Source organism: Channa argus, chromosome 1 (genome assembly GCF_033026475.1).
Source record: "Channa argus isolate prfri chromosome 1, Channa argus male v1.0, whole genome shotgun sequence".
Lineage (NCBI taxonomy): Eukaryota > Metazoa > Chordata > Actinopteri > Anabantiformes > Channidae > Channa > Channa argus.
In genome coordinates this window covers 51,887,150-51,904,728 of record NC_090197.1, presented here as the reverse complement: position 1 = coordinate 51,904,728, position 17,579 = coordinate 51,887,150, and the positions used below count along the sequence as shown (strand labels likewise).

General features: G+C 38.9%; 1 protein-coding gene across 5 annotated transcripts in view; it reads left to right on the top strand.

Annotated features, from left to right (window-relative positions):
* Positions 1 to 17,579, top strand: part of gbf1 (golgi brefeldin A resistant guanine nucleotide exchange factor 1) — a 96,067-nt gene extending 78,488 nt beyond the window's left edge. For 3 of the 5 annotated variants that reach the window (XM_067475716.1, XM_067475726.1, XM_067475707.1), the window contains 8 exons: positions 38 to 258; positions 5,204 to 5,354; positions 6,967 to 7,097; positions 7,306 to 7,407; positions 8,055 to 8,168; positions 8,804 to 8,981; positions 9,122 to 9,310; positions 14,359 to 17,579. In XM_067475716.1, coding sequence (XP_067331817.1) covers positions 38 to 258; positions 5,204 to 5,354; positions 6,967 to 7,097; positions 7,306 to 7,407; positions 8,055 to 8,168; positions 8,804 to 8,981; positions 9,122 to 9,310; positions 14,359 to 14,594 — 1,322 coding nt within the window. In that variant the 3' untranslated portion in view covers positions 14,595 to 17,579. The remainder of the gene's footprint in view (positions 1 to 37; positions 259 to 5,203; positions 5,355 to 6,966; positions 7,098 to 7,305; positions 7,408 to 8,054; positions 8,169 to 8,803; positions 8,982 to 9,121; positions 9,311 to 14,358) is intronic. The other 2 variants (XM_067475735.1, XM_067475720.1) reach the window with 1 other exon arrangement.

Below are 17,579 nucleotides of genomic sequence, written 5' to 3'. Positions count from 1 at the left end.
CTTTTAGGACTTTTTTTTACTATTATTATTTTTTCAGGTTACCGCAATCATGACAAAAAGAAGAGCCACAGATACGACTCCTCTAAGTCCCGGTTGAGGAAAAAGGCAGGAGGGAGAGACAAAGAAGGAGGAGGAAACACAAGACGAGGTGGTAGCCGGACATCCAGCCAGCGTCCATCACGTTCCCACAGTGACGAGGAGGAGGATGAGGGTGTCCCAGCTAGCTACCACACGGTGTCATTACAGGTTAGTCAGGATGTAAGTACAATGACCCTCTTCCCCCTTCTACCTCATGTCAATTTAATGTCCCCCAATCCCAAAAACATCCAGTTGAGTTACTATTGCTATATCAGTAAAAATAATAGAAGCTGGTTAATATGTGTACTGTAATATGTAATGTCTTGGAAGTTGAAGAAGGAGGAATGTTGTGTAGTTTTCAGGAGGAACTGAGACAGACTCTGGGTGCTTTGGAGGTGCTTCCAGATGACAGGACCACTACAGCTAATGTGATCAGGGAGACAGGTTGGAGGGTACTCAGTGTATCATCTGGAAAGAGGAAAGTGGACAAGGAGACTTGGTGGTGGAACGATGATGTTCAGGAGTGTATACAGAGAAAGAGGTTAGTTTAGAAGAAGTGGGACAGGAGCTGTGGTATTATATGAGGACGTCTGGAGCGGCAGAGAAGTATGTTAGAGTGGTGCAGGACATGTATGACAGCTGTAAGACAGTGGTGAGGTGCTGTAGGTGTGACAGAGGAGTTCAAGGTGGAGGTGGGTCTGCATCAAGGATCAGCTCTGAGCCCCTTCTTGTTTGCTCTGGTGATGGACAGGCTGACAGATGAGGTTAGACAGGAATCTCCATGGACTATGATGTTTGCAGATGACATTGTGATTTGTAGTGAGAGCAGGGAGCAGGTGGAGGAAAATCTAGAGAGGAGGAGGTCTGCTCTGGAAAACAGAGGAATGAAGCTTAGCCGCTGCAAGACAGAATACATGTGTGTCAATGAGAGGGACCCAGGTGGAACAGTGAGGTTACAGGGAGCAGAGGTGAAGAAGGTGCAGGACTTTAAGTACTTAGGGTCAACGGTTCAGAGCAACGGTGAGTGTGGAAAAGAGGTGAAGAGGCGAGTGCAGGCAGGTTGGAACAGGTGGAGAAAAGTGTCAGATGTGTTGTGTGATAAAAGAATATCAGCAAGAATGAAAGGAAAGATGTTCAAGACGGTGGTGAGACCAGCGATGTTGTTCGGCTTAGAGACAGTGGCACTGAAGAAAAGACAGGAGGCAGAGATGGAGGTAGCAGAGCTTAAGATGTTGAGGTTCTTTTTGGGAGTGACGAGGATGGACAGGATCAGGAATGAGGACATCAGAGGGACAGCTAATGTTAGATGTGTTGGAGCTAAAGTCAGAGAGGCCAGATTGAGGTGGTTTGGACATGTTCAGAGGAGAAACTCTGAATATATCGGTAGAAGGATGCTGAGGTTGGAGCTGCCAGGCAGGAGGTCTAGAGGAAGAGCAAAGAGGAGATTTATGGATGTAGTGAGGGAGGACATGAAGTTAGTGGGTGTGAGAGAAGAGGATACAGAGGACAGGGTTAGATGGAGGCACATGATTCGCTGTGGCGACTCCTGAAAGGGAACAGCCCAAAGGAAAAGAAGAATGTGAATACATTTGCTGTGAATTAATTTAAGGTTTAGGCCAAACAAATATAGTTGGTAATAAATGGTGTGAGGCTTTAATGACATATTGGAAAGAAAGAAATTGAGGTTGCTTGTTTATGGTGGTGCAAATTGAGACGAACATTACAGACTGCATGTTTTGCAAAATAATACTAATGATGAAATAAGAGAATTGATTCGGGTCATCCACAGATCACAGTCAGCTTTTTGTCTTGCTCATTCGTTTGTACTGTTTTCATATGTTTTATCCTAACTTTTTATGTTATTTATTTCTGTTGACTATCATTTAAGTTTCAAAAAATATTTGTACAGTAAAAGTAAATAGATACAATAAATACCAAAATGAATACAAATATAAGTACATTACATGAACCTTGTTACATTGTACAGAGCTACAGTAAATTTAAGCTTGAGCTCACTATCTGCAGTCCCTTGGCAGGTCACAATGAAAAATGTAATCGTGTGACATAATCACATTCCAGCAAAAAGCATTGCTAAGAAATTAAGACTCTTAAAGTCAGTCAACAAATTTGATAAAGATCATCCAACTTAGCTGAATGATAGGATTATTACCTCAGTGAAAGAATGTTCCCTTAAATTTAATACAGCTTTATTTATATAGCGCCAATTCACAACAAAGTCATCTCAGGGCACTTTACAGGAAAAAGTCAAGACTTTAAATATGTATAGAGAAAACCCAACAAATTCCCTTGAGCAAGACCTAGGAAACAATGGAGAGGAAAAACTCCCTTTTACAGAAGAAAGCTTCAGCGGAACCCGGCTCAGGGCGGGCACACATCTGCCTTGACCTGTTGGGGTGAGTGGAAAGTGGAGAGAGAAGGATAAGAGCAACAAAACATTGGGCAGGTTGGTAAGACCTGTGTACTGGAAAACACATAGCTCCAAAGCCGAGGACCCCGCAGAAAGGTACAGAACGGGAAAGATAACTACGGTAGAAAGATCACAAAAAGTTCATGTTATACAGTGGTGACAAATAAATGTGGGTTGAGAGGAGAGAGTGATGAGAAGAGGAAAGGAGATCTGTGCATTGGGGGTTAGGTCCCAAAGCAGTCTAAGCTTATAGCGGCATAACTATAATTAACTTTAAGCTTTATTAAAGAGCCTAGACTTACAAGTAGAGACTGTGTCTGCTTTGCAAATCTGAACTGGGAGCTGGATCTACAGAAGAGGAGCTTGATAGCTAAAGGCTCTACCTCCCATTCTACCTTTGGAAATTCTGGGAACCACAAGTAGGTCTGCATTCTGAGAGCGAAGTGGTCTACTGGGATGATATGGTGCTATGAGGTCTTTTATATATGATGGATTCTGACCGTTCAGAGCTTTATATGTAAGAAGCACGGTTTTAAATTCTATTCTAGATTTAATGGGAAGCCAATGGAGAGAAGCTAGTGAAGGTGAAATATGACCTCTCTTGCTAGTTCCAGTCAGCACTCTTGCTGCAGCATTTTGGATTAATTGCAGGCTCTTTAGGGAGTTAGTGGGGCATCCTGAAAGTAGGGAATTACAGTAGTCCAACCTAGAGGTAACAAATGCATGGACCAGTTTTTCGGCATCACTTTGAGACAGGATGCTTCTAATTTTGTAAAAAATGGTAAATGGTCTGAACTTATTTAGCACTTTTTTATCTACTGGTACTCAAAACACTTTAGACTGCTACTCATTCACCTATTTGCAGTGGCGATCCCAGAGTCTGTTGGGGCCCTAGGCAAAAATGAAAAATGTATGCAGCATAAAACCTCTGTGCTTAAGATATTGAAAATGCAATAAATTAAACAGCACATAGCAAAATAACTTAAAGTAATACGTCAGTGATTTATAGTATACTTGTCCAAATTTCTTTGCATCTAAATTCTATAACTCAGCATTCATAGCTTGACAGTTTGACACAGATTTCATCAGTTTACCACAGAAAAAGAATTATTTGAGTTATCTGATTATTTGCAGCCTTCTGGTGACTCCAGCAAAGCTGGACACATTAGGCCACTCTGCTAACCAAGTTAGCAAAGTTAACTCATGTTAAATGTCAAAGTGAATAAAAGAAACAATGTGATACCAGTAAAGTTCTGTTAGTCAACAGTCTCTTCAACACAGTTACGGCTAAACTTGCAGCATTTAGCTGACGCTATTTAGTTTATTATATTTAATCATTATTATCTCCACTGGTCATCTTACCACAAGCTCACGTTTTCTCCTGTTCCTCTTTGTTTGCTCCAAGACTTAAAACTCCTCTTCATTTTCTGGTCTTCATTGTTCTGTGGGACCTGTTTTTTTTACACTGAATCATGGCAGTGTGGGTCCTCTTAGGGAGGTCTGCAAGTGGTAGTGTCATTGCAATTTTGAACACAGTCAGTTCTGTATGTATAGTTTAGAATTTGTAAGCCCTTGGTGGCCCCCTACTGGACTGGGGTTCCAGTAGCTGCCTGCCTTGCCTGCTGGCACAGAGGGCCTCTGCCTGTTTGCACTCACAGTCACGATGGGGGGCTATACAGCTGGCCTGCACTCACCAGGAGCAACTGGGGTTGGGGTTCTGTTTGTTGATTAGTGAGGCTTCGTTTTGTGATGGGAAGAGGCAGGAAACAACCCTAGGATTGCTGGATGACCGGTCTACCTCCTGAGCCACGGTCACCCCATAAAAACAAAACAGCAAACAGGAAACTACTTACAAAAAGCCATGTAAAAAAATATTATACAGCTTAGACTCTTTAGCCTTCACACAAATATCAAGACCTCCAGATCCTCTGGGTGCTTTACCTTGTGATTTTCTGTATATTTATATCTATATATCTTTAACAAGTGACCAGATGAGCCGGGGCTTGAACAACAACTGTGGGATTAGAGGACGACCGCTCTACCACAGTGTGTGTGGCAGCACAATAAAACTATTTTAGACCTGGAACAAAAGCATGCAGTGTAATGGGACAATGTGTCTTTCAGACTGCTGCTGGCTCTCGTCCTGGTTCCAAACACACAGCTAATAATTTAGAAACATTATTTGCGTCACTGCAGTTTCACACCTGTATGACAACACAAGAAAAATGTAAATGAAACTTATAGCTATACAAAGAACTTAGAAACTGACTACAAGCTTGTTCGTTATACTACATATTAAAAACCTAAAACTCCCAATTATATTATCATACATATACAGAATGGCTTAATTTTTCCATCCATTGTTTTAACGGTTTCACTTAGAGGTGATCTGGAACATCCTGGTAACATTAGCACAGTTACACACATTCACACCTATAATCTGAACAGTAAAAGCAGTCTGGCCTGTGGCCACTGGGCAACTCCATTAGTGTAGTTGGGATTAAGGTTGTTGGCACCACAGCAGAAGAGAAGAGAAGGAAAGCTCTCAATATAAATCATTCGAACTAGAACTAATTCTGTTAATAGGACTGTAACCATCTCCTCTACCACTGTCCAAAACATTTTCTATTGTACTGTAGATCCAATGACATCCATCCATGTTTTTTGTTAACAATGTTGGTGTGTGTGATTGTGCAGTTGTTAGACCTGATGCACACCTTGCACACCCGTGCTGCCAGCATATACAGCTCCTGGGCTGAGGAACAGCGCCACCTGGAGGCTGCAGGTAGAAAAATTGAAGCAGACTCCCAAACTCTATGGACCAGATGCTGGTGTCCACTGCTGCAAGGTGGGGACTTCTCTCAACATACAACAGCTCTAACTAGTCATCCATTTACAACAGTCTTTGTAAATTGTAATGTCATTTATAATGTACATTTGGTTTGAGACTTTTGAAAAATGAGCGACAGCTTTGACTTATTGTAGGAGGTTCAGTGCTCCTTCCAGTAGCACAGTAGTACAAATGAACTAGTAGCTCTAGTTCATTTACAGTATATCATATAACTGCAGATCCAAGCTCTCAAAAAGCAGGGTTACACCATGAACAGGCCATCAGTCTATCACAGGGCTGATGCATAGCCTGTGTTCCTTTGTTGGAGGTTCTTAAACTGACTAGTATGCACTCATCTGCTTAAACTGTGGGCCACTAAACAAAAATGACATAACCTACTCACAAAAAGTTAAGGATATTTGACTTTCCGGTGAAGTACATGTACTTGTTTCCTAAGATAAACTATAAAGTTTTAATTTTTTATGTCCAACATTTCAGTGTTTCTGCACTTATTGCATAACATGCTGTTCTTTAACAAGCTGATTAACCGCATCATGTCTCATCCATTAATCAAATGTTCTGGTTCAATGACCATTTGTATTTAAAAAGTCCTCTCTCATCATACTGTTCACGTTTTGACATCATGAGATCATTGACAAGTTATTGAGATATTGACATTTTTTTTTTACTGTTGTTATCTTTTGTTTCAATAAATTGTGATGAAGAAATTATCATTGCATGCTTGTACTTAAATGCCGTACGTTCATGATATAATATCACTCCATAAATTTCACCCAAAAGTCAAATACCCTGACCTGTAGTTATTAGTAGTGTATGTACACTGTACTGTACGACTCAAACCAGACTAGGACCACATAAAAAAGTGGCCCAGATCTGATTTAAATATTTACAGTTTTTCTTACCACCACCAACACTTTTTGTTTGTTGCTGCCTGATGAAGTTTGGACCACTTCATCAAGCAGTGTGACTGTAACCATAGAGGCGACCATGCTCATGTGCTCATGATCAGAGTACTTTATTACTAAAGTAATGTGTTGTATTCAGCCAATCAGCTGGCAAAATGGTATTTTACACTAGGGAGGGGTGTCAAAGTGAAGTAATATAGTTTGTGGTTACCCATTTATGTGTGTAGAAGTGTTAGATCAGCTATCAAGAAACAAGTAGACAGCAGCAAAGTTGCAGGAAATAAGATATAATCACCATGAAGTGATTCCTCCTTGTTTTTAAATCAAAGTCTGCCCATGTGTTAGTAAAACTAAACCTAACACTAATTAAACAAATCTTGTTATGAAAAATAATTTGAAGTTTTATATACAGAATGATTTGTACAATCTATAATGGTTCTGTAACTTGTGTAGAGTATGAGTAGAGTATTTATGAGTTTATTCTGAGGACAATTCGGTAAAACCTTGAAGCCCCTGTTGGTTAAATATTGATATAAAAACATTGTTGGTGAAAAGGATTTAACCATAAACTTGAAGGCTGCTAAGTACTAAAGAAGTAATTGCCAAAAATCTGTGCATTCCTCCCTATGTTGGGCACGTTTGAGGCTTTAGGTTGTTTGAATGTCCACCACAGCTTATTACTGTTAAACTGTTGCCTACTCCAGGCATCGCTTGGCTGTGCTGTGATGCTAGACGACAGGTTCGAATGCAGGCCCTCACCTATCTCCAGAGGGCACTGCTTGTCCATGATCTGCAGACACTTGATGCAACTGAGTGGGAATCCTGTTTCAATAAGGTAATAAAGAAGTATATCTACAGTGCATGACTGTACTAAATATTAAATGATCTGTCTGATTTATCCATTTATGTGCAATTATGATAGTAGTTGATTGAAATTGCTAATCAGGCTGAAAGTTAGAAGCCACATTTTTTTTCAATTGAAAGATTTCTAACAGATTTCATCCTGTATGTTTGTGTGTGGGGGTGTGTTTCTTTGTTTGCAGGTGCTTTTCCCCCTGTTGACTAAGCTGCTTGACAACATAAGCCCAGCAGATGTGGGTGGTATGGAGGAGACCAGAATGAGAGGCTGCACACTTCTGTCAAAGGTTCAGCAAACCAGATTCCAACAACTAGCATATAGTATCATTTAGAAACTATACTGTTCTCTGTGCAGATGATTCGGTTTGTCTGTCACAGATTCATACATTTAAGTGATGTATTTAATAATACATCTTCAGAAAATATGCTGTTTTAACTAATTTATTAAGGGGGATCCAAACTTTTGCACCAATGTAATTTTCTCTATTTTGCTCATTGACCATTTTTGTTACTGCTGATAATGAAATAACATTTGCACTAGCTGAATGTGCAATATTATATTTAAGGTTAAGTTTGCATAGCGCTACACTAAAACGGCACATAAGGAACCTCAAATAGTACTAAATTATATTATAATAATTTAGGGTCCTTGATAAAGACGATCTCTGTGTGGTTTCCTTGACAACATTGCCACTGTACACCAATGTGCACTCATGAGTCAAGTTCTCAAGTCCATTAATATTAATGATTGAAAAACTATGTTAAAAAACAAAAAGTTATCGATCAGCACTTTAAATTGGACAAAAACAAGGGGATTTTCCTTTAACACTCTTTGCTCTTCTCGTTGGGGATATTGGCTGCCTAAAACATTAACTGAGCTCATTCTTTTGGCAGCAGCTATGGCTGATGTATGATTGTTTTCCCATATGTCCAGGTTTTCCTCCAGCACCTCTCCCCTCTGCTGTCCCTACCAACATTTGCAGCCCTTTGGCTCACTATTCTGGATTTCATGGACAAATACATGCATGCAGGATCCAGTGACTTATTGGTGAGGAAAGTGGTGCAATAAATTCGAATAGTACTATAATTCCAGCTAATTGTAAATCAGCCCTATGCTTGATACTTGTATTTACACTCTGCTCTGGCACCTGTCTCCAGGATTGGGATCAGAGCTGTTCTGGAATAACTTTAATATATTTACATTGTTATCCAAGTTCTGCCCTTTGTTTTCTTCTGGTATATAGAAAATTATGTTAAGTACATGTAAATATTGGGAAAGACCATGTTCTGCTTAGAAATGTTCATTCATATCTGTGAGCTAGTGGCAACAACTATTTGTACCACTTTTAGAAATCTATCGAGAACATAGTAACATAGTTTATATTCTGTCTTCTGTATTTATCTCATTCCTCTGATTCTTGCATGTTTATTCAATTGCATATTTCAGATGTCCCATGTTATCCCAAGTATCAGGAACTTCTCTATCATAAATCTGTTAATTACTGTAGTTTTCTTAACAAATAATAGAAAATATAATCTGAGCTTTATCTTAAAAATTAAAACAAAAACTCAACAAACTTGCATCAAAATGAAATACATTTCCCAGGTTTTTAAACTCTTGACTTTGGTGTTGAGTGATTTACTTTTATCTTCCTGGTTTGCTGTCTGCGTTTGGATGGGTAGTTGGAGGCCATCCCAGAATCTCTGAAAAACATGCTGTTGGTGATGGACACAGCAGGGATCTTCCACAGTGCTGACTCCAAGACAGGATACTCAGACCTTTGGGAAATAACTTGGGAACGAATTGTCTGTTTCCTGCCTCACCTAAGGGAGGAGCTCTTCAAACAGACTGTCATACCAGGTAAAAAGCAAACGTAGAAGAATGGAACAATATGAATTACTTACTTGCTTTCACAACAGTGTACATTACAGAAGAGATGAAATTGGTCTCAGTAGCTTAGCAGCTTAATTTCTGAGCTTGTTTCTTATGTATTTTTTCAGATCCAATTTCCAGTTCTTCAGCAGAGACAGTGCAGCCACTACCTGTAACAGGCCCACCTACCACACCTCAGGTCTCTCCACCACCCGCCCAGCCACCCTCCACAGTCACATTTCCAGTAACGCCTGCAGAGACCCAGACTCCTATTAGACCAGCAGCACCCCAGGAGCCTCAAACAACCAATGCCACTGGTAAGATTTTTAGTTTTAGCGTAGTCACACACTCTGTGATCTGCAGATTTGTGTGCACGTAAAAGTTAGTCATTTACAGTAAGCTTTATATATTCAATTCACTGATGGTGAATTCTCCGTTGTCCTTGAGAAGGGTTTGCTTGTAAAGTGCAGTGTACAGTGATAAGTAATGAAAGGACAACTTTGGTCATTTTCTAGATTAATCATATAGTCCACAAAACCACCTTACAGACCTTTTAAAAACAATGTTGAATCTTCTCTACTCATGTTTAGATAGTAGATTTTGAGATAGTTGACAACTTTTTGTTTTTATGAAATTGTGATCCATGTTGTAAAGTTTGTTTTAAATTTGTCTGAGAATAGATATAGAATAGATCTATTCTGAAAATACGTAAAGGTATAACTGAAACAGAAACATCTAATCCACTGGTATAGTTTAAGAGTGCATGGTTTTGAAATTCTTGGTCCTCCATCTTACAGCAACTGGCAGGGGTCCTGACCATTTGAGTTATTCATTATCTTCCTTCTGAGGGAAAGTTGGCTAGAGGACCAAGTTGACCCAACATTCCCTAAGACTAAAGAACGCAGTCGGACGGGTAGCAAAACTTTTCCAACCAAGAAGAAACAAGTCCAGTGGACATGACTCCATATTTGAATATAAAATCACAATCGTAATGTGTTCTTTTAATTTTTCCATAAACAGAGTCCTGTCTTCTAGCACTTTATTTCTTTACCAGTTAAACGGGTTGAGAATTTTGCCTGTCATTGCACAGTCAATGCAAGAAGCTGCTCTGACCCAGGAGGAAAAACTGGGGCTCAGTGTTTCAAGGACACTTTCATAGAAGGAGCTGGATATTTAAACACTTACCCTGCAATTAGTAGACAACCCTCTTTACCACTGAGCCACAGTTGCGTCAATTAAAATTTAATTTTGAAACTATTATTTTAAAAAGTAGTGAGTAGTATTTATTACTTATTTATACTCATTTACTTTAACTGTGACTATGATTAGAAATTCAAGCATCTATTTGGTGAGTTGCACATAAAGTTTAGCATTTAGACTTGACTTAGTCAGGACTTGCCTCCAAAAGTCAGTACTGACCCTAGTCTGGCCACCCCTGAAAAATGGCTATTAAAGCCCTATCAGTCAAGAATTTGCAGAATTAACAACTGCAATGTTAGTGAGAGTTACACATTAATAAATGTATCCGGTGTATGACTTAAGTGACATATGACATTAGATGACAAAGGAGCTCTTTATCTTGGTGTTGCTACTGTTGTGACAATCTGAATTTCATCAGCTGCAGAGAGCGTCTTCGGGCCATCTTAGACATTGATGTCGTGTTCATATCCTGCTAGATTTTGGTCCCTGGGAGTTTGTTGGAAAAATATAGGAAAATTGCAATTTATTTTAGACCAATGTTGAAATTTAACATGCAATTTATTTACTTTTTTTTTTTTTAAGACAAGTTCCTCTTCTTTTGTATTAGTTAGTGCAAAATGACAAGAATACCCAGCATGGCACAGAATATCATACAAACTACTCTTTCACGTTGGCCATGCGTATACAAACGTGTGTGCACACATGCACACTTTTGAGAAGATCACATAGACAAATTTATTCATACATAGCACTGATCTGACCCATCATAAATCCCAGCTTGTCTCCCACTTGGAATCTGTTGTATGGAACATCTTACTTACTTACATCTTACTTGTAAGAGGTTCTGTGTTCAGTTTGTTGAACTTTATTTATATAGCGCCAATTCACAACAAAGCAATCTCAAGGCACAGACTATACAAGTATGTGGAGGCAACCCAAAAAATTCCCCCTCGAACAAGCTCTAGGCAACATTGGAGAGGAAAAACTCCCTTTAACAGAAGAAACCTCCAGCAGAATGAGGCTCAGGGTGGGCGGCCATCTGCCTTGACTGGTTGGGGTGAGTGAAAAGTGAAGAGAGAAAAGAAAAGAGCATGATGGAGCCTGACTATGAAGAGCTTTGTTTGTAAGGGTTTGAATTCTATTCTAGATTTTATGGCAACGCAAATGGCAAGATAATGGATCATGTAACAAAAGCATGGACTAGTTTTTGGCCATCACTTTGAGACAGGATGCTCCTAATTTTGGCAATGTTCCGTAGGTGGAAGAAGGCTGTTGTAGAGATTTGTTTTATATGTGAGGTAAAGGACAAAATACGGGTCAAAGATAACTCCAAGGTTCCTCACTTAGATTTATCATTAACATGAACAAGTTGGAATCTGTCTGACAGATAAGATTAAAACCATTGCAGTGCAGTTCCTTTAATCCCAAATCCATGTTCCAGTCTCTGTTATAAAATGTTGTGGTCAATAGTGTCAAATGCGGCACTAAGGTCTAGTAGAACCAGTATGGACACAAGTCCCTTATCTGAAGCGAAGAGAAGGTAGTTGGTGACATTCACTAATGTAGTTTCTGTACTGTGATATACTCTAAATCCTGAGTGGAAATCTTTAGACAGGTTAATCCTGTACAGGTGGTCGCATAACTGTTTTGCAACTACTTTTTTAAGGATTTTAGAAATAAACGGGTGATTGGATATCGGCGTATAATTGGCTAAATCACCTAGATCAAGCAATAGTTGAATTAGCAAGATCTATGGGTAAAAAGCAGTCTAAGAGGGTCTGGGGTCTTATTGATGATTTTAAACATGAAGATCTATCTGTAATATTTGTGGGGAGGATCTGGTGTTTTTTTTCCCTAATAGCTACAATGTTACTCATAAAGAAGGTCATGAAGTCATTGCTGCTCAGTGTTGGGGAAAACTAGGCTCAACAGGACTAGTGCTGTTCTTATTACCCTCTATTAGTGATGGATAATATGCTTTTCTGGCCTTATGGCCACACAATCTGAGTGTGATTAAAAAAAAAGTGATAAACCGATAAAAAATATACAATATTAAATTGTTTTTCCAGGCTAAATGGGATTCTTCTAAATTAATGGAACTGCACTTCCTTTCTAACTTTTGTGACATCTGCTTTAAGATGTGCATTTGTGAATTGTACCATGGAGGTCACCTCCTCTGATTCACTGCCTTCCTTTTCAGAAGGGGCAACAGTATCTAGTATCATATGCAGTGAGGCTGCTGAATCTAGATTATCAGTTTCTACACGAGTAAAATAAAGGTGGTTACTCACCACTGTATTTGACACATGATGGTGAAAATATTGAAGAAATCTTTTCTTTAAGTTTGTACAAAGCATTTTCAGATATTCTGTCATAGTGAAGTTGTTTTCTAACTGCTGCTATGGTCCATTATTGTGAATTCAAATGTTATTAGAAAACGGTCAGACAAAAGCAATATTATTAAAAGTCACTTGAATAACACATAAAGAATAACAAAAGAAAAAACACCAGAAAGACCAACTTGTAGAGCTTCATCTGGTGTTGAGTATGAGCATCTACTCTGAGCAAAAAACGCCTGGAGAACATTTTCCGAGAAATGTCTAGTCCCACCGAGACATTTTCCTTACATATGCCATTAAAATTGATTGATAATTTAACTGTATTTTGTATTTGGGCATCTTTTCACTCTCCAAGATGTTATTACACAAACTAGTCAGAAACTCTACTGCCACCTCATAGACACTTCCATATTCCGTATTTCATTAGGACAAACTTCCTTTCCACACTTCGTTCTCTTTAACATCCTCCTCACTTCATTCTTACTAATATTGGGGCGACTGTGGCAAAGGAAGGTAAAGCGGTCGTCCACCAATCTCGCAGTTGTTGGTTTGATCCCTGGCTCCTCCTGTCACATGTCAAAGTGTCCTTGAGCAAGACACTGAACCCCAACTTAAGTTCTCCTTCCAAGTCCTCATATGCTCTTTGTTTGGCCTTTGCCACCTCTACCTTCACCTTATGCTGCATCTCCCTGTACTCCTGTCTACTCTCTTCAGTCCTCTCAGTGTCCCACTTCTTCTTAGCTAAACTCTTTCTCTGTATACACTTCCTCGTTCCACCACCAAGTCTCCTTGTCCGCTTTCCTCTTTCCAGATGACACACCGAGTACCCTCCTACCTGTCTCCCTGATCACATTATCTGTAGTGGTCCAGTCATCTGGAAGCACCTCCAAACCACCCAGAGTCTGTCTCAGCTCCTCCCTGAAAACTACACAACATTCTTCCTTTTTCAACTTCCACCACTTTGTCCTCTGCTCTGCCTTAGTCCTCTTCATCTTCCTCACCACCAGCATCATTTTACACACCACCATCCTGTGTTGTCTGGCTACACTCTCCCCTACCTCTTCTGGAAGAAAGTGTTCACTACAGCCATTTTCATCCTCTTTGCAAAGTCTACCACCATCTGTCCTTCTGTGTTCCTGTCCTGAAGACCAAACCTGCCCATCACATTCTCATCACCTCTGTTCCCTTCACCTACATGCCCATTAAAATCTGCACCAATCACCACTCTCTCACCTCTGGAGATTCTCTGCATCACTTCATTTAACTCCAGAAATTATCCTTCTCTTCTAGCTCACATCTTACCTGTGGGGCATAACCACTAACCACATGTGGTGGTTGTTGTTAACCCGGTCCGATATGGAAGTCAGATTCTGTGTGGAAGTTATGATTCGCATGTTTAATTTGGCACTTATTTTACACTGGTTTCCCTTCCTGACACATTCCTCTGCAGAAGAAGACACTGGCTCGTGTCCCCTTCTTGTCGCAATAAATGAGTGAATCATTTTTTGAATCATCCTTTTTATGTTCTGTGTGGTTTGGACTGTGATCCCAACAGCACAATGATGAATTTTCTCCAGTTAAAAAAGTAAAAATTAAAGCCATGATACTTAAAAGAGACAGTAGGCTTAAATCATCCATACAATTCAGAAAGTGTAAATGTTTTCACTTTTAGAACAGAGCAGTAAACAGAGTTAAAATGAGGTGTAAGGACAGTAACACCATTAGCCACGTTGGTAAGAGACTGAATGATGACATACCCAGTTTAAGAATTGTCCCATTTGAAGAATTACTAACTCTAATAAAATAACTGTTCTTTGGTTTTCTAGGATCAGATCAGTCATCTCCAGGACAAACCTTGATTCCAGTGCCATCCTCTGCGCGGACTTCCTCACCCTTGAGCCAACCCCCCCTTATCTTGCAGCCCCTCGCCTCTCCCCTGCAGGTTGGAGTCCCACCTATGTCCTTGCCAATCATTTTAAATCCTGCCCTCATTGAGGCCACTTCACCTGTACCACTTCTTTCCAATTCTGGAACTGCAAGCCCTTCTGATGAGGTCAAGTAAACCACATCACACACACATGACCCCCTCTCCAAAAACTGGACCCAACACACTTCAGTTACAACTTCAGGAGCTGCTTGCCACCAGGTTTTGGAGATGATGAAGTATGTGCAAGAAGAAGCCTCAGTACCAGAGAATATCACATTTGGCTCAAAAGGTTACCGGGAAAAAAAAAACACCTGCTGGTGCAACAGAGATTTTTGTGTTATTTGGGTTTAATGATATTTCTAATTAGTCTTATTGATGCCGAGTGGGTTCATCAAATTTAGGTGAGTACTTTTATCTATTTCCCCACCAGGAGTTACTAGGATATATTCATTGTCAGTTTGACCCTGCACATGAGGTCTGTTGCTAGAGGGAATACATATAGCAGCCAGCCACAAAATGAATACCACCTCGTGATTTTAATGTTGTGCTGGACAGTGTCCACAAATGTTAACGTTAAAACCACTTGATTATACTAAGGAAGAAGTTCATTAGCTTTTTATCTCCTATATTTAATTTTACTATCACTGCCACTGAGATTTAGGCAAATGAGAAATCACTTTAAGCAAGAGATAGTCGGGCAATCGCCTCCCAACGTGCTCAGAATAAACATGATTATGTCTGAGTCATGAAAATGAAAGCAAATACAAGATATAACTGTTACTAATTGCATCTACATCTAATGCCATGGGAAAAATACCTGGGGGGTGAGTTTCCAGCTTGAATGAGCACTCGGTAGTGTTCTCCCATCAACACCTGTGTTTTGCAGCATCATAAGTGAACTGAAAAGTCTTGTGCAATGTCTTTGAGGAATATAGAGAGTCATTTGACATTTATGGAAGTTCCCATTTGTTTAAACAAATACACAGTTGCCAGATAATCTCAGAAGTTTTGAAACTCTTAATTCATAAAGATAACCCCTGAAGGAACTTGATTGTGAGGGTGGAATTGGTCCTAATATCATCTTCGGTCTGGTTACTGGATTGAGGATGATAATCAGTCTCAAAACACACAAACCTGAAATTGGACAGAAATAAAATGTGCTTTCAAGACTGGACTGTCAACTGGACTGTTTCTCTTTACCTTATTGGAAATCACAATAAATTGTATAGTAAAAAAATAAGAATTATATGGCAGCGCTTATTAATCATAAATACATAATTTCTGTACATTTCAGCCAGGAATAATAAAGATCAGCATATGTAAGTTATGTGAATTATAGGTACTGCATGAAATTGAAATGCCAGAGTTTTAACTTGTGTTGGTTTTGTGTTGGACGGCAGATTCTATTTTTTGTCCACTATCAGCCAAAGACAGACACTGTACTGTATCGTACTCTTTCTTTCTGCCTATATCTTTTTCAATTCTACGTTTTGAATTTGTCTTGTTATTCAACCAAAACAAGCTTCTCTGCTAAGCAAAGGGGGGGTTGGGTGCATATAAATCCTTCCTCAGATGAACTGGAGATGTCACATTTACAACATTCCAAAATGTACTGTAGATACTTGAGTCTGCTGTAAATTGTATGGAGGAAGGAAAGAGATTCACATGGTTACTAAAGATAAATCTAACAAATGATTACAAGTATGACTGATTAAGAGTATTGTACTGATATCATTTCATTATTTTATTGTAGCTCAGTGAATAAATCAGTCCCCACGTGATTAATCTTCAAAGCTCCTTAGGTAATTAGATTTGGTTACTTTCACAATAAAATCTGACTTTAGACTTTATTGCTTAATTTTGTTATTATTGTATACTTCAGGTTAAAATAAAAATACCATTGGATTTATAGTATAAACCTTTATCTCAATTTATATGGTTTGAATTTTTCAGCAGATCATGTCAGTGTAACTGCAAACGTTTAATTTCATTACAGTAACAGATTCATCAGCATAACGTGTGCGACGTTACAACATATTCACAAAACACGCGTCTTGCTAAGTTAACTATTAAGTGAATTGATGCCCCAAATATTCCGTTTTTCTAAAGATGGTCATAGCAGATGTTTCATGAATTTAAATGATAAAACATAATTTTATGTTTAGTGCCTAACATTTGTTCATTGTACTGTATGTGTCTATAGCCAACAACTAACCAGATACCATTACTTTTGCAAATCATCTTCAATCATCTTTATTGCCACAGCAAGCCTGATCTCTACATTTACAAATAGGGGTTTAGTCATCATAGTTAAGGCTGATTTGACAGCATTTTCTCCATTCGGAATAAAATTGGTTTATAAAAAACACTATATTTACACCCAGTATCTGTATAAAACCAGTTACAAATTTGAATCCTAAACTAATTAGCTGTTGTGTGTATATGTAATTATGATAGTGTTAATCTGACACTGTTAAAATGACAAACCAGGCACATCTGCCAGCAATGTGTATCCAGTATTAAAATCTAAAATTGCAACTTAAATGCAAAACTAAACCTCCTGTGATTACTTACATTCCAAAGTAGAATTCAAACCATATAAAGAAACATAAATACATTGTTAAAATAGAAAGTTCTAAGGTAAAATATTTATGAATGGCCAGATATTTGTGTTTCCTAAATGCCTCAGGTATGTTTAAATTTCACAGCTTGTTTGGGTTTACCTCCATCGATATGACATCTTTGCATGCTGATTGTGCCTTGTGTAAGATGACACTTAGTGTGACAAACTAATTCACCATTATTATTGACAAATGTATGATTTTCACGGGGATGGAAAAGCCTTAAATGTGTTCAAAGTGGCCCTAAGATTCTTTGTGATGTTGAAAATAATTTATTGAGTTGAGAAAGAAGAGATGGGCTTTACTACTGCAGTACAGTTGACATGTCAGTCAGGTAACACTTCAGCCAACCTTTGTAAGCTGTGTGTTTCTTTGTCACATGGGACTCTTAGATATATCACCTGATTCTTGTTGAAACAGGAAATAAATGAATATAATGTGTATATATAAATAAAAGGCAATGTACTTTTTACTATGTAGTAAATATGTAAAGAACATG